The 27,525-nt window shown below is 43.8% G+C and overlaps 1 protein-coding gene across 11 annotated transcripts in view; it reads right to left on the reverse strand.

Moving 5' to 3' along the window:
* The window catches only part of Npas3 (neuronal PAS domain protein 3), an 819,740-nt gene that overhangs the window by 44,265 nt on the left and 747,950 nt on the right, over nt 1-27,525 (reverse strand). For all 11 annotated transcript variants that reach the window (XM_057783322.1, XM_057783323.1, XM_057783321.1 and 8 more), the window contains one exon: nt 19,843-19,961. In XM_057783322.1, the coding sequence (XP_057639305.1) occupies nt 19,843-19,961 (119 nt within the window). The remainder of the gene's footprint in view (nt 1-19,842; nt 19,962-27,525) is intronic.

The following is a 27,525-nucleotide window of genomic DNA, read 5'->3' on the forward strand; positions in this document are numbered from 1 at the left end:
GACACCACAAAAGGGCCAAATCTATAAATTATGGACATAGAAACATAAGAATTCCAGGTCAAAGGTTTTTCAAACAAACAAACATGTCTCTAGACATTACATCCATTTTGATGCAGAGTACTGAAATCTCAACTGTGGACTTCTTGATAGAAGTTTCTCGTCCCTGTTTTCTTTTTGGTGCTGGGGCTGAATCCCAGCACAGACAGTTGCATAGAAGGATAAACTCTACACTGGGTTACCCTCTTCTTCAGGTCCATGTTCTCTCCATGAATTTTGCATTTTGCTACTAGATTTATCTTTCTATTTTTTTTTTTAACTAAGCAAACCAGAACAGGAGCCCTAACGATCACCTTTCCTTGTGTAACACTGGGAGCAACCATGTGACCCTCCTGAGCCTTGATTTCCCATGTGTCATCTTTTTATCCCTCTCCTTTAGAGAACCTGAAGAGGTGATGAGCTTAATACCTCCCTAGCACAGCACTGAGCGGTATAAAGCGCTATCGACAGTCTCACCATGAGAAACATCACTTTTGGAATGTAATTCAGATCACTGAGCTTGTCAGGGGAAGCCTTGTGCTAACCGAGCCTCCAGCTGCACAGCCTGTTCATCTTCCATGCTTTCCTCCTGAATCTGCCTGGGTTCACCTTCTCCATCTTGTGTCCGTTCCCTTGCTTATGCTACCTTTCAGGCCAGGGGGGGCTGCCTTCTGTACTCTTTGCCACTGGCAGAAATAACCTATATTCATTAAGTTCTACCAAACCTCCTTTCCCTTCGATCCCAAAGCCATCCTCTCCCCATTGCGTTCCCACTACCACCCGCTCTCTCACCCAATCAGTTCCAGCCGCCTTCTCTCAGGGACCGCTTTCTCCCTGTACCGCTGACTGTTTTCCTCCTTGGGGACACAGAATGCCTCTAATTTCTCTGTCTCGCCAGCTCAAGACTACAAGCGGGAGGCTAAGTGCTGAGAGACTCTGTCTGGTTCTACTGCAGGGGACTTCACAAGCTCTTAATTTTATTTCTTCCCATCCTCACGCTGGCCTCTGAGACAGGGAGAGCAGATATTATTGATACCTACATTCTGGAAATAAGAAACCGGAAGCTAAGAGATAGAGTGTTGGGTTGTGATTGCACAGTTGAAATACAGGGCAGACATCTCTCCAGTTTGGTGTTACTACATGCCTCCTGCCGTGCACCATGCCTATTTTAATCCATCGGGCAGTTTAAAACTGTTCACCCTTCCCTTGCATTGAGACACCTTTCAAGATGGATTTCTCTTTAAACATTTATATTAATAAGACTCTTCTTGGCAGTTATTCTTTGACCACAATTGAATACTTTAAGAAGTCAGGCTATCAGAGCTACAGAAAATACCAGGCCATGGATCATGTAGAAGGCATTTTTGGCTCACCTTGGGCACTGAATGATACTGTTATCATGTCTATTTCTTGGTACCCAGTGTCTCCATAGCATTATTTAAAGATGTTGGTAAGTGACTACTCCATCTCAAGAACAAAGAGGACTAGAAATAGATTTACATCACTAATCAATAAAATATCAAATTCAGAGCTGGATAATACGAACAATAGCTAGGTGATTTCTATTAAGAACTACTCAATTTCTAACCAAAGTAGCAAAGAAGTGACCCTAAGGAGCACAAGGTGAACACCAGGTCTGTGGGATAGTCTATTTACATCAACAATAACCCAAGGGCACCTCAACTAACCCTTCACCCCGGGTTACACACACTGTACTGCGGCACACTGTCATGGTGGAACCTTCTGTCTGTGTGCATCCTCTTACTTCATCAGCATGCTGTCTACCTTTGCTGTCTTCAGAAATGGACACCCTGAAAGCTTCTATTAATGACCTTTTTTTTCCCTTCACACACACACACAAAATAAATACCCCAAGACCAGAAACATCATGAAGATGGGATAAATTTCTATTGCTAAACATACGTTAATCCGGTGCCTTCCAAAGACACTCAAATCCTAGGACTTTATAATTGGCATCTAATAAAAACAATATTGTATGGTCACTCTACAGTGACTTAGAGTTCACAGACAGACACAAATAGATGGTTCATTTCAGAAAATTACTAAGCAGTGGCATTGTCCCTTTATTTGCCCCAAAGACAAATACCACAGTCACTCAGAGTTCATATTTTACACTAATACCATAGTAACTCCATGACGCTTAAAGCAACAGAGCCAGGCTAAATGAGTCCCTGAGGACAAAGACGTACCAAAGGAAACTGGGACTCACACCTAACCTGTTACTAACAAGACCAGGCCAGCCATCATGCCAATGACAACATTTCTTAATTATTCAACACATACACCAAAGCTACACTCTTCATGGCAATTTTGTATGGTGATCAGCAATTTCAGCTTTTAATGTATAGGTTTTTATTTACGGGTAGTTTGTTCATTTCTTTGGCGGCTCCGCTGGGGTAGAGCAGTCACTATGCACACTGCCACCAGCTATTGCATTTAGGTTACAATGATACGTGTGAATCAACTTTGGTTCAAATATTTTGCTACTCGATTAATGGTTAATTTTTGTGCAACTCACCAAGTGACCCCGTGGTCATCTTAATTGGTCATAAATATGCCTACTGAATTGCCTAGTTATTTCAGAAAGACATATGACCATGCTTCTCTTCGTCCATAGGCAGGTTTTATATCTTTGCCCTGACCCCCAGAAGACAACCCAAAGGGTTCTGGAAGTTCACCAGCATTTCAGTTCTCTTAATCATTCTAATTTTCTAAATGACATGTTCAGATTTCAATTGGGTCCCTGGAAGTAACAGACTGAACCGAGTTGGAGGTGGCCTGTGTGTCATGGCATTCTCTACAGCCCCGAGGCTCAGCATGAAACAAGTTCTCTATGCATGCGTCTAAAATTAGAGTTTTTCAAAACTCATTATTTTCCCCTACAAAGCCAGATTTAAGGCAGGACCTGAACTGGTGGCTCTTTTCATTGCCAGGCCACTTGCTTCCTTCATGCTGTATCCACGGAGAAGACCCAGAAGATCTAGGAGGGGGACTGACCTCCACCACGGTTGTCAGTAACAAGTGACTCGGGGTGACGTCTCCCTCAGAGATGGAGCGATTCCCTCTGAGTGGGGCACTTTGCCTGTGTTGTCCAGTGCCTTTCCTATCACCGACGACAGCTTCCCCATGTAGCTGACTCCATGCGCTCACATCTGAAGGCTTTCCCGTTGTAGCCATGATTTCTTCAGTGAGACACGACATGGCAATCTCCTCAATGAGAAATGCTCATGTTTCAAAGAGGTCTCCAGGGGCTCATTCTGTCAGCCCTGCCTCCCGACAGTCAGACAATACATCCTCTATAGACCTTTCTGCTGTCTAGTTCTGTGATGCTATAGACGAATAGGGAAAAGAATACGATGAGACTCTCAGAAGTAGCTGTGGTGTTTGTCTTTGGGGCAAAATCGGGACAACACTACTGCTAACTAACGTCCTGAAACGGATCGTCTATCCGTGTCTCTGTCTTTTATACATTCAGTGAGATAGGGATGGAGAATACTGATCCCAGAACAGACATGAAAGGTTGCTAACCTGCACGTCTACACAGCCATGACTTCCCAATGCCACTTCCACCGTCATGAAGCCAGCATTTGGGGCTTGGCCCTAGCCCCGATCTAAGCACACCAGAGTTGGCAGAGAGCTGGGCAAGAACGAGCTGAACACTTCTATGACTTATCTGCTGGGTGGAGTGTGACTTTAATGCATATTCCCCCAGGTTTCCCTTCTTTTTATGCCCCCCTCCCCCACTGCACTCTCTCTTCACTGGTAGTTATAAGGCCAGATAACTCTGTGCCGTTCCCACCCCCCTTTCCTTAGGGCTCACTTTTAAAGAGCAGAGGGAAAACCCTCCAGTGTGAGATGGTACTGCTTTTATGACGTACATGGTGCCATGGCTTTCTCTAGTCCAGATGTGTCCTGAGGTGTCCTGGAGCCCCTGTCCTCCAGTTCCTCTCATTTCTACCCAGGTTCAAGAACCAGCTTCTCTTCATGGATGTCTGAATGGAGGACTTTTTACCTCCACCCTGTGGGACCCTCCTTTGTCTGAGAGTCCATTCACCCTGGGTATGAGACACTAAGGTCAGGTCTCTCTAAAGTGCTCACCAGTTTCCCTATTAAAACACATATCTGAGATTCAGGTTTATTTTGGCCATCAGTCCTAGGGTTCCCAGTCAAGTCCTGGGGTGGTTGGCTCTGTTGCTTTGGGACTGTCATGACACGTCCCGGTGGGACTGCATGACAAAATGTCAAAGAGCAAGGAGGTTCCCAAAGCTGCACAATCCTCTCGAAGGCCATGCCATCAAGAATCTAAGAGCAGACCACGAGGCCCCGCCTTTTAAAAGTTCAGTTTCTTCCCAACAGCATCATCCCAAGAGCTAAGCCTTTAACATACCAGCTTTTGGGTCCCACTTAAGATCCATAAGGCAGCATCTAGGAATGGAAATCTCTTTCTTGATTCATGGACGTCTGATGGTGGGGGAGTGAAGATATGAGGCAACAGTTTTGGGGAGGAACAATAAGTCATTTCTTCCCCCAAGAAATATTCTCATTGTGTTTGCTGTTGTAGTTGTTGAAGCCAGGTCAAGGAACCTACAGATGTTTCTGGATATACGCTTTCTTGTTTTGTAGGGTATTGGCCGCATGATCTGATAAAAGCAGCAACTAAATGATCCTTATGCTATGCATTCTCACAGCCACAAGAGTACTGGCCACCCCTCCTTTTCCTCCCCCACCCTGCTTTTGGGTCTGGAAAGTTCATTACCTGCAGTTACTGCAGAATCAATCTGGACTGGCCAAAATCAGCGATGGAATTTATAGCATAATAAATGTCCTGCCACACCAATGTAGTCACACATGAAAGGCTTGGGGGGTGCTCTTCTGAACAATCTTTCTACATCATGGAGAATACTTTAAAAAAAATCAATTTCACAGAGCCATCCTAAGCATATATATTTTGAGAAGTACAAGCCTGACAGCAACAGAGCTGATTTTCTGTGAGGCAGATGCTATTGCAGAAAAAAACCAATATTATTGATAAAGAAAAAAATCTTAGTATATTGGAATTTAGAAGGGAAATTATACACGTCTTCATGGTTCCTATCAATCTGGTTAAGCTCCATTTTTCTAGCCTCTGTTATATTCCACGTTCTCTGTAAAGGTTTTTGTTTGTTTTTGTAAAAAAAAAAAAAAAGTTGTGATATTTCTCAAAGTACACTAACAAACCTTTTTTTTATGAAAAATGGCCCTACCAAACCCTGACTGCTCCTTGGACTGGAGAGGGAGGGGGAAGGGGAGTGGGGGGAGGGGAGGGAAGTTGGAGAAGGGGAGGAGATGGAAATTTTCAATGAAAAATAAATAAATTAAAAAAAAATGGCCCTACCCAAGTTGGAACCTAAAAGCAGACAAAAATCAGAAGTATACTCAAAGGATAACACAGATTGTAGGTCCAACGATGTCCCTTTTAAAAACTCTGCAAGTGGGTTGAGGAGATGGCTCAGTGGTTAAGAATACCTATTGTTCTTATAGAGGACCCGGGTTCAGTTCCCAGCACCCACATGGTGGCTCACAACCATTGAAATCCATTCCCAGGGGGATCTGATACCCTCTTCTGACCTCCATAGGCACTGGGCACGCATGTGATACACAGACATATATGCAGGCAGAACACTCTTACACATAAATAATTCTAAAAAAAGTAACCAGCTCTGAAGTTGAAAGACTATGCTGGTGTCTGGTCTTGTGTAGGAACGCCGCTTTACAACAGTCTGACGCACAGGAGAACTCCAGCACGAAACGCCGAAAACAGAGTCAGAAAGACAGATGGTAGGCTGTCCTCCCCAAAACTCAATCTCAAATTATGCATGCGATCGCTAATAGGCAAGCACTAAAAACCATTTTGCTTGACAGAGAGGGGCTGATAAATTGTAAACAGGAAGTTACACTGTGGTCGTGCCAGGGATCCGAAGCTCGCCTGCGAGTCTGGGCCCAGCAGAGTCGGCTTCTTACAACCGTATCAAGATTTATGAAGGTGGATGTCTATAGAGAGGGTGAAAAGAACCCATAATGCCTGCTTGTTTATTGTCTACCAGCCCTGTGTTGTTGTCGTACATACAGAGAAACCACACACTCCCAAACCCATTTGTGGCCAGTTCATTTTTCCAGCCTCTGAATATGGGAATGGGAAGGAGCCAAGAACGGCTAGGGCTGCAGTTCCTCTGCAGTGCTGGCAGCCGATGTCGCGGTGTGAGATTATACTCTGAGGTTAGGCTAGCTGTGTGAGGAGAAGAGAAGCGTTTGTGAGCAATTGCGAACACGGATTGTCTGGAGAAGAAAAAGATGTTTCAAAGAGAAAAAGAATCAAATCAGTCCGATAAGAGTTGATGTGTAACAGGAAAACAAAGCCTAAGGAGACACCGCAAGAAGAGGGAAAAATGGGTCTCGTTAAAGAAACTCTTGGAAGTTAGTTATTATTTGTGTCATGGAATGCCGAGTGTGGTAGGGCGTGGCGATACCCCAGTGCTCAAGAAGTTGAGGCAGGAGGCTCATGGGTTCAGTTCAAGCCCTAATTACATTGTGAGACCTTTTCTGAAAAAAAAATCAATGTGATTATATATTCAATTGCAGAAAAGAAAAATGTGTCTTCTGGGGAGGAGAGTGAAAGGGCAGAAATTGTTCATACTGAAAATCTGACAGCCATACGTTATGTTTTTAAAGATCCAACAATACTGAATATTTGTAGGTATAAACTCTTAGTTTATTCCACTAGTTGCTTTTCATTGGAGAGCAGTTTAAGTGCCGATGAGCTGTAACTGACACGAAGTGCGCAGATTTTACAGGGACAAAGGGACTGGGTGTCAGACAACACTGGAAAGCCTGGGCTTCACCACCTCTAAAGGCATCTTGCCGAGCCAGATCCCCAGTGTGTGCGGAATAAGAGCTCAGACTAGGGCCTAACTGTTCTGATTCCTTCTGTAACTGTGTAATGGCGTATTTGTTGTTGTTAATTTGCTTCTACTTCAACTCTAGGAAGATCATATTCCTCCTTTCAGAATATCTATTTATATGAGCAATTTGAGGTTCAGAAAAATTCCTGTATGCATATTGATAGGATAGCCAAAAAAAAAAAAAAAAGGCCTAATAATGTGAGAAATTTCTAAAAGGAATTTCCCAGTGACTTACTTAAATCTACATACTTAGATTTTTGTCTCATTGGCAAAGGAACATCTTCATGGCTTCCTTGTTACAGAATTACATCCCCTTCCCTTAATCCAAGACATTTTTGCTAACATGAGCTATACCTAATTTCCATTCTTGTTACTCCGAACACTGCATATGGAACAGCATAAAGCCAAGGCTCCTACTCCTGTCCGCATTTGCTGGGTTCTCTGAGATGTCTTCGCTCCCCACTCGCCTCTGCTGAGATGGTTTCAGGACCCACTCGCCAGAGCTCTACAGCTCTTTCTCCACAATGCATTTGGATCTCTCGTTGCCTTGCGGGCACGGCCCTTCTGTGTCATGTTTCCCTGTCCCACATCTCTTCTGGGTGACCTTGTCCTTGAAGCTGGCTAACACGAAGCTCTTTTTGAGACCTAGTCTCTTCCATTAGTCATGTCCTCCTGTTGCCCATCAGCACACCTCTACGATGGCACCCAGCGCAATTGTCTCATAATCCTTTCTTTGTGGATCTGTCTAAGCCTAGCCTCTGCTCTCTGGACCAAGGACTAGTTTTATTCATCAGTTATCTTCCTAACATCAGCACAGTATGTAATACACACAAGAACATAGTACTAAGCACACGACTGAGCAAAATCAATTGCTAACTGCTTTGAAAGTCAGGTGATACCAAAGGAGGAAAATGAGATCATTCTTGGATACACTGGGTTTCTCTTTTGCCTTCTCTGGTTTTTAGAAACAGGTAAGACTTATTTTCAAAATATTTTCGGTATGTATGGGTAAAGCTTTGGGGGCTACATTCTGGAATGAGTTGGAACAATTAAACTTAGTGATTTCGTACCACTCTGCAGAGAGCTGAAGTAGATAAGCTCTGGGGTCAGCATATGCCTTGTTCAGCTTTCTTTAAGGCACGGGGAGTAATAAAGCTTCCATTTTATCTGCAGTGAAATGATGTCGCTGAAATATCACCTCATTTTTTATGCCAGGGATGATTTCTTCTTACCTCCGTGATGTCAAAAGGGAATTACTCTTATTAGAATGACAGATTAATAATGATGCGGTGTGAAAGGAAGGAGGACTGGCTGAAATCACTGTAATCCAAACAGCCAACATCCCCTCTCTTGCCTGGGCATCATGGCTTGATACGTTGAGCAGTCTCTCTGCAGTATCACAGCTGCGTGGAAATTATTCTGAGCAGGAAGTAAATCAAGAGCAGGTGCCCATGAATTTTCCTTAGCAGGGCACCATGCTTTAAAAGTTTTTAGAACTGGATGGCATGATTAGGAGGTGTGATCGCTGAATGCAAAAGGGTGAGGAGTCTCTGGGGACTTCCCTGTCTCACAGGCTCATCTCCGCAGAGATCTCAAAAGGCAGGACCACTCCTGCGTGGGGAATGATTAGACAAGTCTCTCCAGACTCATCTTCAGTGAGAGCGGACTGCGTGGGTCTGAGTTCTGATCCCCCTTTCTCTTATGGAGTACCATCTGTCTATCCAGGCTCTACTTCTGGGCATTGTTTCTAGCATGGCGGGGCGGCAATAGTCTTTAAATGCACAAGGATCTGCAAGTGCCACCCCTTGCGTCACTACTACTATTGTGCCTTAAAGCTCAAACCCACAGAAGTTAACATTCTTCCACCCTGTCCAGGTGCTTGGGATACAACCACAGGGGTCTTGGGTAAACTGTATCCTCTTCTAGATCTTTCTTTTGTGTGAGAGAAAGCATGCATTTCACAGGGGAGATGGTAGTTGATTAATAAGTCAAGGATATCAATGTTAGGCTCAACAGGGTGGTAAATGCTTTAATCCCAACACTTTGGAGACAGTGGCAGGCTGATTTCTGTGAGTTCAAGGCCAGCCTGGTCTATATAGTGAGTTCTAGGACAGTCAGAGCATCATAATGAGACCTTATCTCAAAAACCAAAACAAAACAAAAACAAAAATCAACATTTTCTAGTTTGGTGATATCTTAGCATTTATATTGTTAATTCCGCTTATCACTAGATGTTTTTCCTTGTCTCAAAACCTGTAGACTCAAGGCAGATTTAAAGTTTCAGGTTATTTCAACTAGAAACTTAAAATGATTTCAGACCATGTTGGTATAGGTTTTCATCAATCATCAAATTCTTCCAAGTCCAAGGGGGCAGAAGTGATGTCGTGTGAATGTCGCGTGGTATAAATACCGGGGTGAGTGTGTGTTACAATAAGTTAGTGAAGACATTTGTCATTGCTCCGAGAATTAGACAAGAGAGGATCCTGCTCAAATCAACACTTTATTTTTGCTCTCAAGTTAGGATGGAGAGTGACTTCTCTGACACAGTCATTTTTGACCACCCCAAAGCCCCCTGAGGACAGGGTCACATATCCACTGAGCCATTCCTAATGGTTAGAAGCCTTCAAAGACCTTTGCCCACCTTGCAGCATTGATCCAGTTAAAGTTATGGAATATTTTTTGTTCATTAACTATCTTTTGCTACAAGGTCATACACTAAATTAGATTTCAGCTTCCCTCTTCAGATATCGGGACTACGTCTCTGGAAGGCGGGTCCTCTTCCATGCTACCCAGAATGTCCTAAAGGGGCCACACCTCTAATGTATAGAGGAGGCTACCCATGACACCCCCAACCACTGCTGACTAGTGAGCATCAAAGGGAAGTCCTACTGTTTATTTTTTGAAACTGAAGAACTGGGAATCCAGAATAATTAGGATGCCTGCCTGCCATTGCGGAGGAAGGCACCAGGAGCTGGGGTGGGAGGTATGCAGAATTTTCTAACTTGCCCCATTAGATATGCCTCCATTAAGCCACTCCGTGTTCATGACTTCTACAAAGACTCAAGAGTTTGAAGGACATGTAGTGAGGGGCTGCTGAGGAGTGTTAATGTATTCAGAACCACCAAGTAACAATCAAGTATCTCTTGATGCTGCTTCCAGAGCTCTAGCCGTAAGAATTGGGTACAAGTGGGGTTTAAGTTAAATACATGTTAATTTTTAAAAACCAAATATGATAGTACGAAAAATACCTGCCACAGAGTGCCAGCCATTAGCATAGCCATCTACGAGGCAAAAGAAAAATGTCAACTTAAACTCATCCGGGTCTGGAAAGTTAAAAAGTCCTATCTTCATGAGAAACATATTTCAACTCTAAGTCCCTTCTAAAAAACTGGTGTCTCCCTTGAATATGGTTCCAGAGGGATGAGAATGGGTCACAGCAATGATTCCTCTGTCTCAGTAAGAGTCTTATTACTCAAAGCACTGTGTAGTGAAGTTATCCTTTTAGAATGGTGCTGGAGTTGTGCAGGGCATTCCCAAAGATGGGAAAGGTGTGATTGGTACCATGTTTCCCAGGGAGGCAGTATATGTAAAGATCTGGTGGCCAGAATTCTAGTTCCTTTCTTCTACGTAGAATGAACAAACAGAACCTCCCTGGAGGTGCAGCAGGGTTTGAGTCCCAGTGGTAGTTGCCTACCCTCGAGAGTCCAATTTATGATATGCAGAGGCTCTAATCAAACGTGGAACCTTGCTCACTGCAGACGCTAGAAGTCCCATTTATTCCAGAGATGAACAGCATCAAATTGACCCCGCCCCTACTACATTTCTTACATTAAAGGGCTGTATTAGTCTTGCCACGACGCTAAATCAATTCCCAAGAAAACCATTTGGTATGTGCTTCTTTTGTTAAAGGGACAGATGACGTATTTCAGTCATTTTTTTGTCCCTTATAATCAAATCGATATTCAGGACACTAAAGCAAAGAGAAATTTCCCAGAAATAAATGCATTTTCTATATTCTGGAGAAATCATTTATAATTCTGGAGCTCATACAACTTCCAGGAGATAATCTGAAGAGGTACGGGTGAATTACTGTCTTATCATTACGGTGTGCATGCAGAGGTGTAGACGTTAAGGTTTCGGGTAGTCTAGACCCTGTCGAGCTCTCAGTGAGGTCCGCGGATGGGAACCATCACCCGTGGACTGCTGCCATGTACTCGCGGGGCCAGAAGTCGCTGGAGGCATGTTACTGTCACGCTTTTGTTTTATTTCACGGTAGCCTCACAAAGAAGGTTCTATTGCCATTTTCTCTCCAAGTCGTTGAACCATCTACTTAAAGTCAGAGTCACAAATGCAGGACAAAGTCCTTGGTTACCTGATGTCACAGCCCTGGGCATGATCACTCTGCACTGGGGACATTTTGAGGTACTAATTGTCAAATGGAGTAATCTGTCTTCAAGCCCTTAACATTTGCAGAGTTAAGGAAAAAAAAACCCTATTTCAGGCCATTGGATCATGAGAGTCTATTAGGGAGGCAGGGGTTGTGGGGCAGTGCTGGTGTGTTTAAGGCTCTCAGCATACTGAAGTGTTGGCCGGAAAGAAATGATGGCTTGTCCAGGGTTTACTTTTTAGTTCTCATGTCCATTTAAGAACTAATTTCTATACAAGGGACAATTGTATAAACACATCCGGGAGATTGAGAGTATAGTGTGATGAGACCATTATAGGTTTTGAAGATTATTAGAGGCATCTTTTATAGAAAGGGTGTTTTTTTTTTTTTTTTTAATCAGGGATGGTTTTCAAAGTGACTATTTTGTTATTTGTGTTAACAAATGCTAGAAACCAACCAGAGAAGTAACAACATTAGCCAAAGAGGGGCTCCAGTTATGTTCCCTGCTTCCTTTTTTACACGATCTAAAATGAAGGACCTGTAGGTTAGTGGCATATTTGGGTTGCAGTCACGGACATACTTAGACACACCACAGAATGGCTAGTGGTTAGGTCATCTCTGGCTGGTAAAATAGCTAGGCTTATGAATGCTGGCAGAAATGGCACGTGCCGAGCAGGGAATACTGTTATGCCTTGGTAATGACATGCTTTTAGATCAGAAACAATGTCACTATATTTAAGATGACACTGGAAACCATGTTGCAATGGACAACTGTGCATAGGTGAGCAGAGACTAACATGATGTAAAACTCTTGGGTTTTATTGGTTCCCTTCTCTCTTTGCATTTTTTCACCAGGGTAACGTCTGCCTTCAGAAACTTTTTCTTCTTCAATTTATTCTGGTGTCGGGGTTGATTGAAAGGCAATAAATGCACAGTCTTAGGAAGTCTGAATAGATTGACAGACGTTTTGGTCTCTCTGAAAATGCATCTCTGACGAGGTAGTCCCATTCTGCACAGCTTGGATGCTCTAGTCACTGTTCAAGGCAACATGAACTGAAGCAAAAGATTGAGCACAAGTATCAATATGTCTAGACGTCTTCTCTGAACTCAGACCGAGAGAAACTTCCAGATGGTGTCTAGTATTGGCATTACTTATCAGAAGAAAAAGTAACTTTCTTTCCTTTTCTAACCTCCCCCCCTTTTAGAGACAGGGTTTCTCTATATAACAGCCTTGCCTATATTGGAACTCACTTTTAGGCCTCGAACTCCTAGAGATCCACTTGCCTCTGCCCCCCAAGTGTTTGTTTTAAAGGCACGCACTACCACCACCCAACTGAAAGAGCAACTTTCAACTGATGACTGCGCTCTGAAATTTATAGAGAAAAACTGCAGCCACATTGCACCCTCCACTCAGTGCTGGACACACCTCCATGCAACACTGTTCTCTGGATGTAGTTTTCTTTTTATAACTTATTTTAAGAAAGAAAACTATCTTTTTTCATTTTACATACCAATCCAAGTTCCCACTCTCTCCCCTCCTCCCATTCCCTCCACCTTTCCCCACCCCACCCCCATTTGCTCCACAGAGAGGGGAAGGTCCAAGTCCCTCCCTACTATATCTAGGCTGAGCAAGGTATCCTTCCAAAGAGAATGGGCTCCCAAAAAGTCAGTATAAGCAGCAGGGATAAATCCTGGTGCCATTGCCAGTGGACCCTCTGTCTGCCCCAGCCATACAACTGTCACCCACATGTAGAGGGACTAGTTTGGTCCTATGTTGGTTTATTCCCTGTCCGGCTAGAGTTGGTAAGCTACCATTAGCTCAGGTAGACTGTTTCAGTGGGTGTCCCCATCATGGCCTTGACCTCTGACATGCATTTGGAGGAACAAAAAAAGAAGTTGTATGTGAGGTGCCATGGTGGTGAAAGATTTCCTAGGTAGCCAAGAAGCATTTTAGGGAAAGAAAACAGCATTCTCAGAACCATAGCATCATGACTCTCCAGATCCTTCCCAGACAGATCATCGGTCTGCATTAGCTAGAACCCCTGTGGGAAGGGTCCCAGGAAAAGTGGTTTGAGGGTAGGAGGGGAAGCACCCTGGGACTAAGAGCAGCAGCTGACAACACAGCAGCAGAGAAACAAATGGTCTCTGAGTTCGTAAGAAGACATCTGGGCAGAATGTCGGAGAAGCAGGGAGCAACAGGGTCTCCCAGGAGCTAATCAGGCCAGGGAAAGGAAACGGAAACAGTTTCCAAGTCCAGCAGTGTCCTGACATGAGTGGGGGGTCAAATGGAAAAGGCAGGCTTCTTAGTACTAGGGACCCTACTGAAGAATCAACCCAAGAGCCACAATTCCAAATGATGGATACAGATAGTTTTCTGCCAGGATGCAAGCAGCCTGGAACTCATCAATAGAAACATCCCATCAAGACTCAGTTTGAACAAAAAGAACCTTCAAGTTTTAAAGTGAGTTGTGATTTTGATACTGAGAATTCTCTTGACGCCCACCTAAGGAAACAGGAAAGAGGGACCAGGTGCCACTGAGAATAATTCTCTTTACGTTGATTTTGACACTTACTCACTGACGTCATCAGGCTTGTCTGCAAGCAGCTTTACCCACTGAGCCATCTTCCTAACCCTTAGTAATTTAAGTAGAATATTTCTAAAAACTATTTTTCAGCGAGCTTTTTAGGAGATGGTCCTTGTCCACGTGAGGACATTAGGATGGGAAGCACGGCTCTGTATCCTGCAGTCTAAGAGCTGTTGCTTTCCCTGCAGGACTTCGGTGTTTTCTAACACTAGGCAGGTAAACGATGGGAGAGCAAAGGGTGAGTGTGACGTCAATAAAGCACCTTCTGGAAGATGTACTAGCATTCTTTCTAGTACGCTCTGAATGTGGCTTCATATTAAATGGGATGTTTGTCACCTGAGATAAATGGATACACCCCGAGAATTCAAGAACCTACAGATGCAAAGCGAATTTTCCACGAGAAAGGCTCCCTAGGCTGCCCCAAATCTTTCAAGAGTTCTACGACATCCAAATGAAATAAACCACTGTGAGAACTACATGAGTTTATGTACACCATGGGCTGGATACTACTGGGGACTTCCAGAAATGAACAGGAAAAATCTGTACTTTAAAAGACACTTGGGTGTGTGCTCAGAGAGAGTGAGGTTTTCTTTAGTTACATTTCACACCTTGACTTATCACTTTTGTCTCTAGACACTTGGGACTAGAAGTTTGCAAAATGGAAGTCATCAGCAATCCCAATAAAACAATGAATTTCCCAGTTGTTTTTGTTCTGTGTGTTTGTGTATGTATGTGTGTGTCTGTCTGACTATCTGTCTGTCTATCTGTCTATCTATCTATCTATCTATCTATCTATCTATCTATCTATCTATACATCTATCTATCTCTGTCTGTCTGTCTATCTATCTATCTATCTATCTATCTATCTATCTATCTATCTATCTATCTATCTATCTATCTATCTATCTATCCATCTATCTATCTATCTATCTCTGTCTATCATCTATCTATCTATCTATCTATCTATCTATCTATCTATCTATCTATCTATCTATCTATCTATCTATCTATCTCTATATCTTAAGGAGGCTGGATGGTCTTCAGTCTTTTAGTTCAACACTTTGTTACCCAAGTCATCCCAGATGAGGGTTGTTGGATTTTAAAAATCCCCCCAGGTTCCCCAGTGTCTCTTAGTGATTTCTGAGTACATGCTGTGGCAGGAATTCAGCCACCTGCAGATTTCACCCCTGTGAAAAACTCAGACACTATTAACATTGCTCAAAACAGGACAGGAGCCCACTCTCTGTCTGTTTTCCCAGGCTGCTCTGCTGTTAAGAGTTTAGGACATTAAAATGTAAGGAATAAATGTTCCAGAAATGACAGGGGCGCTGGTGGGCATGCCAGAGCAGATTAGAGAGCTGGAAGCCCACACCAAAGGAAACTATCCTCCAAAGACAGGAGCTAAGGAGGCGACCCAATTAGTGTTCCTTCCCATAATTTCCCTGATTACATATCTCCTTCTGCCCCATGTGCTCTACCTAGTAAGTTCCCGCAGACAGAGACCTAATCAAGAAGGCAGATTTTGATGCAAGGCAATTTAAATGAGAGCTGTGTCATGCTAAGATATGTGACCAACAATGAGACCTAAACAACAGGGAGGCCCCTGAGGCATAAAAAGTGGCTGGACCAGATAACACAGCTACTGTGGATTTCAAAGCAGAGGACGACGGAAACAAAACTTCATTAGAGCAATTCCCCGAGGTCTAGGGTGTGGCAAGTGAAGCCCCCAATATTGATGTTACATTCCAATCCTGAATCAGGATGGAATGGGCACTTTTTGGCTAGAATTTTTGGTTATGAGGTCCAGGCTATGAGGCCCAGCAAGAGTCCAGGCCCTTATCTGAAATGCTTGGGGCCAAAAGTGTTTTAGATTTCAGAATTTTTCAGACTTTAAAATATCTGCATACATGACAAGGTATTTGGGGGATGGGACCAAAGTTTAAACACAAAATTCATTTATTTTCATATATAACTTATGCACAAAGCCTTAAAGGTAGTTTTGTGGATTGCTTTTCATACCATCTCTGCTTTGACTATGGTCTGGCAGATGGAGTCAGGTGTGGAATTTTCCACGGTGGCATTGTGTCACTGCTCAAACGCTTCAGACTTTGGAGTTCCGGCTTAGGGACGTGCATGTATGTGATCCTGTGTATGTATATGTGTATATATATGCATATAATCCTGTATGTGATCAGGATGAGAATCTGGAAAGTAAGACAGGTCCCTGTCGCTACTGGAAGGCACTGGACTAACCACACCCTGGTGCATTAGAGCAGTAAGCTACACCAGGAGGGTCTTAGGCAGGAAGTTCTCCCTTTACAAATGTAAGTGACCCTGTACTGAGCTCCATCATATCAAACCGAACCCTTCGTCAGACTTCATTCTTTAAGAGTGAGGCAGAAGGGCTGAAAGGGCAAGTTCTGAGGCTTTAATTCCTTCTGATCCTCAGCAGCTGTTGGAGAGCGGCACGAACACGGGGAGGGAGGACCACTCATGAAAGCCCCCGTGTCGCCGCCCGCACACCGGGCATAACAACGTGAAGACTGCACACAGGAGCTTTGAAAATAATGCTCTTTTGTGGACTAATACGTATAAAGGGTTAGGTATAGTTCTATGCATGCAGTTAGTATTCGGTAAGTGCTGCTTTTGTTACTGCCAATGCTGTCCTGACTACAGCAAGAAACGAAGTCCCAGAGAAAGTTAGGAAGGTCCATAGTCCAAGGTCGCAGGGCAAAATGAAGAAACAGAATGATCTAGAGAGACCTTTGTGGTCCTTTATGGGAACAGCAACATGTACGTGCTGATAAGACGGAATATTGGAAGTACAGAGAAATTATCATCACTGTTCCTTTTTATTTCTGTTTATTGTGTGGTGGTGGGTGATTACCCAGTTTTATGGGAATGTTTTATAAGCTGCTAGATTTACTTACTGAGGATGCACAGACACACAGGGATGCCGCTCAGCTGTGCCTTGTCACAGGCTCACTGGGTCTTCCCCTAACTTTCAGGCAAGGTTAATTAGTGAGGAACGTTTGTTTCAGAGAAGGGGAAAGGCTAGGCCTGCTGGGTGATTCATCTTCCTGGGGGATGGGGGATGAAAGGGTTGTGGGTAGCAGTTCTGAGGAGGGGCACACAGCACTGGGTCGAGAAGTTTCTTGAGACAGACTTCCTGACAGGAGTGCCCCAGTGATATGGGCATGCTAACATTTAATGAATTGAGTGGTTCTAGAACCGCTCTTAAATGCTTGCCTTCTCTTTCCTGTTCAAGGCTGTGCTTTTGAAATCTCCTCTCCCTTTTTGTAGTAAGGGATCTTCCATCCCAAGTTTATGTTGTTCCAGTCCCCTGCCCCCCTTTACATACATGCTAGTCCCTTCTCATCCGTGACTCACAAGTGACACGCCACCTGCTTGAGGGAGCCTTCGGTGACCCATTCTATCTAAAGTGGTCTCTGGCCCTCACATTCCCTCACTTTGCTCTGCATAGTGTAGCCTGGTGAGTGAAGACATGGGGTACAGGGTCAGACGCCCCAAGTCCATGCTGGGTCTCTTCAGCATGTGACCTTGGGTAGGCTAATTTATCTTTCCGCCTTTAGTTTCTTTGTGTCTAGAAAATGCGAACGGTCCACACCCTTTCTTCTAGGATGGTTGTGAGAGCCAATCACCCCCAGCCTATCGCAGGGCTCCGAGATGATGCCTGCTGTTCCTTGAGCTTGCGTTACCCTCAAAACCACTCCTTTATTATTGCTGTCGTCCTCGCCCTGCAAGTACTATGAAAGCAAGGACTTTGTATTCTTTGATGCTGGGATTTTAGACTCTCAAACAAGTCCCATACTGGAAGCTCAAACGTCTTTGCTGAACAGATGCTGCTCACAAGCCTAATTTCGGGTCAGGCAGCAAGAGCAGCTTTAGCGAGGCACCAGAGTGGCCAATCACAACCCAACAAGACAATGGTCTCTTACCTACACGCACGATTTATCTTTATTATTGTTGTAGCCATATATCCCACTCGGTTTTGCAGATGATCAAATATCCAAAGAGCTTTGTAAGCTATAGTTTGTAGTATGAAATCATTTTTTCTTTACTTCCAGGAAGTTAAATTACCCAATGCTACTGAGTTACACTAACTTTTGCTCTCCACTTGTGATACGCCCCCTGCCAACCAGCAAAAACCAGAAGAGTAAGAGCTAAAAAGGAACTCCCAGGACTTCCACATCTGGATCGCAAAGAATGACCCTTTCTAATACTCAGATAAAATCCCACATCTGTAGTCGACTTAGGGAATCCAAATGTACTAGGGCTCACACTCGATAAGGAGTGAATACACACTGTTCACTAAGACAGGAGAGCACCAAACGCCCTAAAGACTAGGTCGGGCTTCCTTCCCCGCAATACCCTGGCGGATAACTGTCTTCGGGGAAGCTACTGCCGGAACTGACCAGTTGCCCCCTCTTTGCTTACCACCCTGCTAAAGGTCAGCATTGCTTCTCCGAACCTTTCAGACTGAGGGGCAGCTCAGCTAAAGGTCGACCTTGGGAGGATTTTCCACCTCCTTTCTTTTTCTTAAAACATTTTTTTCCCCTTAAAGAATTAATGTCATCGAAAGTGTGTGCCTCTGACTTTACAGCACCGCTGGTGTTTTGATGACTTCCATAAAGGTTTTAAGCCCTGTCAGTAATGGTTGTTAGCAGCACCAACAATGCTATTGTCACCCTAAAGAACGGAGCTAGCGGAAGCTCCCCGCTCTCAGCCCGGAGCACGTCGTGCTGGCACACTGAAGTTATATTTTGTTTGTGTTTGCCTTCCTATGTACAGTAAATGCTCTTTAAGAGATTGGTTAGTGTGTCGTAAAAATTGTAAGATTCAGGTTTCCAAACGCATTTCATAAATTTCCTAGGTCTTAATTTTATGTTGCTATAGTAACTAGAATGTTGGGATTTCTTGCGATTAGAAGGCTTTTATAGCCTTAACCTTAAAATGATGATAATGTAGATTATGACTCCAGATTTGATCTCTTCTCGTGAGGAATATATATACCTTGTAGTTTTGAATATGAACATTTTGTGGATGTTAAAGCATGACTAGTGTTCAAGAATTGTAATTTCAAAAGGAAGGATTTTAAGATTCAACCTCATAATGTGTGCGTGCTTGTGTGCCTGCATATGTGTACGTGTGGTGACCAAAGGCTTTTGTCCAGTGCCTTCCTCAATGGCTTTTCACCTTATTTTTTGAGATGGTCTCTCACTGAACCTGGAGCTTGACACGTCTACCTGTGCTAGCTGGAGCTGGCCAGCAAGTGCCAGGAATCCTGTGGTCTCTGCCTCCTCGGTACCACTCAGTATGGTTTTTCATGTGGGTGCTGGGAATCCAAACTTCGGGTTCTCATGCTTGTACAGCAAGCACTTTACCATCTACTGATACCCCCAACCTGTTTTTATTACTGACATGTATGAATCTAGGTGATAACGTCATTGACTGGGATAGTCATTTCAGAGAAAGGGGATATTTTAAGGGGACCAGGAGACAAGGGGGAGACTCAATAGCAGCCATTCTGGAACACTTACCTGCAGGATGGAGAGGAATCTGGTTCACCGTTTCCACCAGTTTGGATCTCTAGCAGGTGCTGAAGCACTTGGCATATTAATAGCTAGTGGTTTTAAGAAAAGACGCGAGCTTGTGGCATCTGGTGCCCCAGCAATGTCTACAGTGATAAAGAGCAGGTATGAAGATGTCTCTGTTGAGACAGAAAAATGGCTAGGCAGCTTATGCTGTGTAGGACCCAAGGTTGCATGTGTTGATTATGTGGACCCGAAGCAGCTGGAAAACTCGGTGTAAATCACCTCGGATTGGCTGTGTCCCCTCCGGAAGCCCAGCTTACCTTATATCCCGACGACTTGATGTGGACGCCACGTTTGGTCAGAGTAGACTTCATTCGGATGAAAAAGGACCGCTCGAGGGTGTTGTCAGTGGTTAGCAGACTGGGGCTGGCTGTCTCCACTGGGGAACAGAAAAAACAAAAAACAAAAAACAACAAAAAAAAAACACGCATGGGATTGAAGTCTCTACAGAGCCCCTTACAGCTTCTGCTCAGGTGCAACCCTCGAGTTCACTAAAAATAAATGACTGATGGGTGCTAAGAGGGTGGTAATCAATTTACCTCGTTTAGAAAATGTTTACTTTGCAGAATATAAGAAAGAAAAATTAAGGTGCCGGCAGAAACTCCTCTCCAGTTCTAGTAAGAGCTTTCAGGTCTTTTAATTTGCTGCAGCTCCCTAAGCGGGGTCTAATAGTAAGTAACTCTGACTTTCTTAGAGGGCTGGCTGGTGGGCATAGGCAGTCGTGCTCTGAAAGGGAAGGCCCAAGTGTTGATGGGACGAACCAAGGGATGGGCAGAGATGCTGTGGGGACAGGTACCACGGTCCTACTCTTTGTAGAGCAGAGGGTCCTATCTCTACACCCTTCTCACTTGGTTCTGTTCATTGTGAAGAGGAAGCATGCAGTATTCTCAACTGGCCCCAGATGGAGGCATGAGCACAGGACATAAGGCAGAGAGAAAGAAAAACTGCCCAAATATCCACTCCCCATTCCTATCACAATGGCTTGTCACCCCAGCTGTTAGGCAAACAACAGAGTCTGATTTTCTATTTCTCTGATTTTATTTTATTTTTTTTTAATTGTGTGTGTCTGTATGGGGCTATGTGCATGAGTGCAGGTGCCTACAGAGGCCAGAAGAGGGCGCTGGATTTCCTGGGGCTGGTGATCCAGGCAGTTGGTTTTGAGTTGCCAGCTGTGAATGCTGAGTAGTGAACCTGGGTCCTTTACAAGAGCAATACTTGTTCTGAATTGCTGGGGTATCTATCTGTTCTCTCTACGTCTCCACTTTTAATAGAAGACATTACCTCCCTTAATCAAAGTAGTCGCTCTTTTCTAGTACATGCTTTTAGACTGAGGAGAATATGTTTTTGCCTACGTAACTCAAGAGGTGGTTGGCTGTCTGCAGACCTAAGACCTTGATGCAAGCACACCAGAGGGCAATGTAGGTCAATTTTCTTTTAAAATAAGTCTTGAAAAGATTTTATAAATTGAAGTGTTTTCCTGCAAATAAATTAAATCTGGGGATTTTATACTAATAGTCTAATTTTAGTCTTCTTAGACATTAATTTTTTTCTTATTTGAAAGTTAAAAAATTAAGCCCATCAACAAATTGGATTTCTTTTGACTAGCTTTAATCTAACACTAATTTTTTTCTGGAATGGAGGATTGAAAAAAATACATGAAATAAAGATCTATAAGAGGACGGGCACTGTGGCGCCCTTGAATCCTGGGAAGCAGAGGCAGGCAGGTCTCAATGAATTCAAGGCAAACCTGATCATATATTGAGTTCCAGCCTAGCCAAGGCTATATAGTGAGACCCTGTCTCAAGAGGCAAAAAAAGAAAGAAAGCAAGAGAGAGAGAGAGAGAGAGAGAGAGAGAGAGAGAGAGAAGAGCTGTAAGAAATAGAGAACAAAACAACTATTATAAGGGATTAGAAATTGGAAAAACTTCAAATTGTGACATGCTTTCTGTATATTTCAAAGAAGTAATCTCTATTTTTCATATTAAATTGATGCTCAGATGATAGAAGAATATAGGTTGTTCCAATAACAGCAACTGTGCTCCTTGTGGTCTAGGGATTTTCTTGTGACATTCATATCTCAGGAAGTCTCAGCTCCTACATTTGGAGCATTCCTACTTGGAGGTGCTGAGATGGACAACTGCCCCTTTCTCATGTGCCTCTCTCAAGGCTTCCCCCCCCCCCCTTTTTTTTGTTTTAGAGAGCATGGATCTGATGTCATTTTAAATGTACAGCTTTTTATCACTCGAGGGAAAAGCAGAGCCATGTTATATTTAGTACTTTCATTTCTTCTGATTAAATATGAATTACTATGAAATTTTTCTCATCATCTAACACGCCATAATACGCCAACAGCTTTTTAATACACTATATAAGCACAAACTTCTGCTCTAAGAGTTTAATTTGCCCCTCTAATCCAATCACATCAACCTTATTTCTCTTATCAGAGATTCCCATTTTGAATTAAATGAGCTCATTAGTTTTAATCAAAAGCAGAGAGATCAAAACTTAAACGTAAATGCTTTAGATCAGAACTGTCAGTCAGCCGTGCAGTTCTATTCCACTAAAACACAAGATCAGAGACCCTTAGAACCAATTTTTTTCTCGTAAGGGATGCCGAGAGCTTGAAGATGCTATATCCTTTTTTTTTCTTCTTCCAAGGACAGATTATACATTTAAGGTTAGACTTAATTTTTAGCAGTTTTTCATCCCGCTGGAAATGGAAAAGTATGCCAAGCTACCGTTGTCTCTTCCACATTTATTGACACTGGTCCTCAGAGACCTGAATGAACGTGACGCCATCGGAATCCACACCCCAAGCAGAGGAGGGGGAAAAAGAAACTTCTCAGAGAAATGGTTTCAGGGCTTCAGGGGTGGGTTCCTGATAGCCTCACCGTGGAAGGGGAGGGAACTGAGGCATGCAGAAAAACACCCGCTCTCTTCAGAATGGGAACTACACAGTCAAACAGTTAGAGTGTGCGGGAGAGATGGCAGGAAGGGGGCCTCCAGCTGGGCGAAAACACAGCTTCGCATGAGCTGTGGAGCCTAACGCCATGTCATGTTCCGGCTGAGACAGGAGTAAGGCATCCTGCCTCATGCAGCAGCAGTAATTGCCTAAACATGCAGGGTGATGTTAATTACACCGGGGATGACCAGTGTGCAAGGAACGCTAAGGTCAGGCTCTGCCCCACTGAAGCTGAGATTTAGAATCTAAATTAACCAGCACACTTTATCTCAAGAGCAAGGGGACCGAGGAGTCAATGGGAAGCAGTTGGGGCAATCTTCAGAGCTTGATTCCTGATGACAACTTTGACTTTAACTGTCCATAGCTTTGTGGTCCTGAGGACTGGAGCCAGAAGGAACCTGCCACAGTATGCACCTTTCAATGGGACAAGTGACAAAGTTATTCCAAACACACCTAACCACTGCCATCCTTCCTATGGGGTGGCAAATGTGACTGGCTTATTGCAATTGTGACAGTGGTGTCTCTCTATCTGCAATTCGGCCAGGGAACCTCAGAAGAGAAGCCTTTTCAATGACTGTCTCAGTGAACACCAAAGTGGGGGAGGAGGGAGGCTGTACTGGGGTAGGAGGAAGGCTGTGCTGGGGAGGAGGGAGGCTGTACTGGGGGTAGAAGGCACAGTGACTGGGCCATGCCTTCTGAGTCTGTGGCGCTGAGGGGAGGAAGGACACGAGGGATGGATGGAGTGGTAAGAGAAGACATTGAGACCTGTGTTTTCCAGACACAGTGGCTCCATCTAAGAAATATTTCAGAGGGCTTTGTAGATGTGGAATACTTTCCTGTCAACTCTTAGAGACTGGCCACTACTGCCTCATGCTCGGATACATCTGGGATTCCAGGAAGTTCTAGCCACTGCCTGAAACACAAAGCTGAACTATGAAAAGGCTGCATTGAGTGGTCACATCCGAGTCACGCCCACTCTAAATCCAGACATATACACTAGGAGATGAGAATGCAAAACCAAGACTGGTATGATGTAAATATAGAAATAAAGTTATACTAAATAAAAAAAAGTCTGTATCGCTGCAGTTCTTGGAATGTCAGTTTTGATACGTTTTATAAACTTTACAGAAAAATTGATGATAAAAGTCATCACGGTTTTTGTGTTGGCAAATGCTGTCGTCACAATGACACCCACTGTCACTACGCATCTGCTGGTGAGTCCATTACAAATGCTATCGTCACAGTGACGTCCACTGTCACTATGCGTCTGCTGGTGAGTCCATTACAAATGCCGTCGTCACAATGACACCCACTGTCACAACGCGTCTGCTGGTGAGTCCATTACAAATGCTATCGTCACAATGACACCCACTGTCACTACGCGTCTGCTGGTGGGTCCATTCGACGGCAGAGTGGTGCTTTCTTCTCCTTAGCTAGGGACAGGAGGTAGAAAAGTCAGAGGAGGTGGCAGGTGTTGAGGTCTACATAGATTCTTCAGGATGGGAAAGAGGAAGATTGCATTCTGAATACTTTCAACATCTGCTGTGGGGTCTCCACAGTGTAAGAGGAAAAGCGTCAGAAGGGTCCCTAATTTCAGTAAAATCCAGAGGTTTGCAGCACAACCCTCCAAATACTGTCAAGCCCTGATGTGCACGGGGAAATGTCACTTCTCAATAGTGAGTTTTTTTTTGTATAAAAAAGCATAATTTGGGCAAGTCTTTATGACATGCAAGTAAATATAGCCATTCCTGGATCTCCATGCAAGATTGATTCCAGAACCCTCAGAAGTACCCAAGTCTGTAGATTCTCAAGACCTTTATAGGAAATAGTAGAGTATTTACATACAAACTATATGTATCTCTCTGGATCCTCCCAACCATCTACATTGCTGATAACACGGATATGGTGAAATGCTATGGAAATAGCTATTGGGTAGTTAGGGATTAATGATAAGGGCCAGGGAAGATGGCTCAGTAAGATGCTTGCTACATGAGCCTGGGGACCTGAGCTCTGACCCTCAGGCCTGTGGTACGTGGATCTCTGGGGTCTGTTGGCCAGCTAGTCTAGCTGATTCCGTGAACTCCAGTTCACAGAGAGAACTGTCTAGAAAAATAAAGTGGAGAAACAATTGAGGGAGATCCTAGATGTTGAATCCTGGCCTACACACACACATAGGGCATACCTCTGTGTGTACACATACATGAATACATGCATGCGGAGACATGCATGTGCATGCGTGCATGCGCGTGCATGCACACACACACAGAGACAGAGAGGAAAAACAAGGAACAAAAGGTTTATGCCAATGCATCTAAAAATATTTTCTTTAGCAGTTCAGTTGACTTCTGATGAGAGCGTGCGGATATGATGAGGACATGTACACTTGCCCCCACTTCATTGCCTAAACAAATCTTTCCAGGTGTTTATGAGGTGTTTAAATACAAGCCAAAGTGCCAACATCCAAAATTATTTTAAGAAGACAGGGACATTCTCTCATTTTGCAGGTCTTCTGATAAAGTCAAATTGTTTCACGGGTACTCGCTGTTGAGTTTCTAAGAAGCAGTTATGTCCCAGGGCTTTAGGTCATGTATGTTTACACTGAAATCTGGCAACGTGTGTCTGTTTCTCCAGAAGTTTCTCCTTCGAGTAGCAGGGGAGGAGGGTCCGGGAGCCAACGGGAGGAGAGAGGATAAACTAAAGGAGGACCATTATGGGATGTCACATGGAAATGACACGTAAATAATTAATATGCATTAATAACTTAAAAGCATGAAAAAGCCTTTCATGTACTTTCAAAGTTACTTGGAGTTGATGCTCATACATCTGGCTTTAGACAATGAGATGTCACAAAAGTCACTTCATTTTCAGGGCCTAGTCCTGAGGCTTTGCTGTCTCTGTCCTTCTGATGTGACTATGATCACCAGTTCATACAGTGGCTGCTCTCCTAGCCTAAGATTTAGAAGACAACATGAAGTGCTCCCCTTCCCCCACTTCCGGTCCTCACATATTTAAATCAATGTTTTAACTGGGATTCTTCTTTTAAAACTGCAGAACAACCTGGCCCATACTGACTAATGTAAACAATAAATATTTATTATATTAAACATCAGTATGTTGTCCAAGGTCTCCCAGGCAGCTGGTGGCAGAGCACAGATAAAACAAATATTCACCTGACTCCAAAAGCCACGATGTCTACAGCATGCTTCTGATAGTTACAACATGCTTTTTAATCTCCATTTACTATCATCCTGTGTAGCAGATGGCAGCATGGCTGTCACAAGTCTAGTCTTGATTCCTTTTGACACCTAGCATGGTTCATTATATGTGTGTGCATATATATATATGCACACACATACATACATACATACCTAGATATATGTTATATATACATAATCATTGCTTTGGTTATGCTACATATCCATTTATATGGCTGAGGATACACATATATACATACATACATACATACGTATGTACGTACGTACATACACACACATACAAACACATGTGTATATATAGGTATATCTCCAATAGCAAATATCCATTACATACTGACTTATAAAATCTTTCCAACCCACTGTACATATGGCAGGCCAAGCACGAAACTTAAAATTATGAAGCTGTCATGGTGGATTTTATCAATATGCCAGAGCCTGTTTGTGGTAGTTGTTAAGCTGCCATAATTCTTCAAAGCTCCTCTTTTCAAGGCCACTTCCTGTCCCCTTGAATGAGTGTGGGCTGGGCCTGGTGACTTCCTGTGAATAGACGGCATATGGCGGAGCAGAGTTGGTCCTCCCTTGACCTCTCGTGGACCACTGCGATGGACAGCAGTGAGATACTGTGACAAACCCAGAGAGCTCTGTGGCCAGGCCAGTGCAGCCAGGAGGCAAGGCTTCCTGCTAATAGTCACGTTAATGACCTTAGAAGTGGACCACACAGCCCCAGGGAGCCTACAGATGACAGCTCTGGCAGGCATTGGGACTGAAGCTTGCATGGTGTTCCTTGGCTCCTCCCTGCTAGGAGCTGTGTGAGGTGGCTTGCCTTTTTAGGCTTATCAAATCTCGGGCGATCTACATTTACGGAGTGATAATATCCAAGTCAGACCTTTCTAGGAAAGGCACTCTCTGGCCTGTCTGGGGATGGGAACCTAATGTTGGGTTGCTTTTCACGTTCCTTGTGCTGGCCAGGGCTGCTGCTTGAGGGTGTCCTGCAAGGCAGCAGAGAGTGTGTGGCAGCTGCCTGCTGCTACCAGTGTTTGCATTATACCTCTCTGGGGAAACAGACACAGTGGCAGAGTCGAGGGGCTAACTGTGGGTGTGTCTATACAACCAGTAAGCAAGAAAGTTCAAGGAGAACCCCAGGTATCATAAAGATTACCTTGGAGAGTACATGCTGTCCCCTGTGACCCACACTGCAGCAACCGTGCACGCCAAAGGACACATGGTTTGTGTCCATGCATACTGCATGAATACTGCAAGCCAAGCCAGTCTTTTAAATCTTTCTGGAAACTTCCTTTAAATGTTGTCACTCGAGGGATCTATTCTGAAAGCAAAGTATAGTATTACCTCCTGGGACGCAGCGTGGATTCCAGTACAAACATTGTATATAGGATCGAATGTGGCAAGGCTTTTGTCACCATTATAAAGGGGTTACCAGCCGATTCTTCCTATAAAAGATCCTCAACAGCGTGAGGCTTGTTCTTCCTTGTCTGTTTCATTCATTTATTTCCCCCTTTTCTTTATACATTTTCTTCTTTGTTCCCCTTTGCTTTACGACACATGATTCCAGACAAAGGGCATCTGGACTCGAGTCTTTGTGGTACGATACAAAATAATACAGAATCAGCTTTGTGAAGGCAGCTCGAAACCCCATGTTTTCTATTAAAAAGTCATGTTCAATCTTCACTGTTGATAGAACCGAATAGCGAACGCAGGGAACATTGTATATCAGAAAGGTCAATAGTTATTATGAGCTACAAATATAT

This window comes from Chionomys nivalis, chromosome 10 (genome assembly GCF_950005125.1).
Source record: "Chionomys nivalis chromosome 10, mChiNiv1.1, whole genome shotgun sequence".
NCBI lineage: Eukaryota > Metazoa > Chordata > Mammalia > Rodentia > Cricetidae > Chionomys > Chionomys nivalis.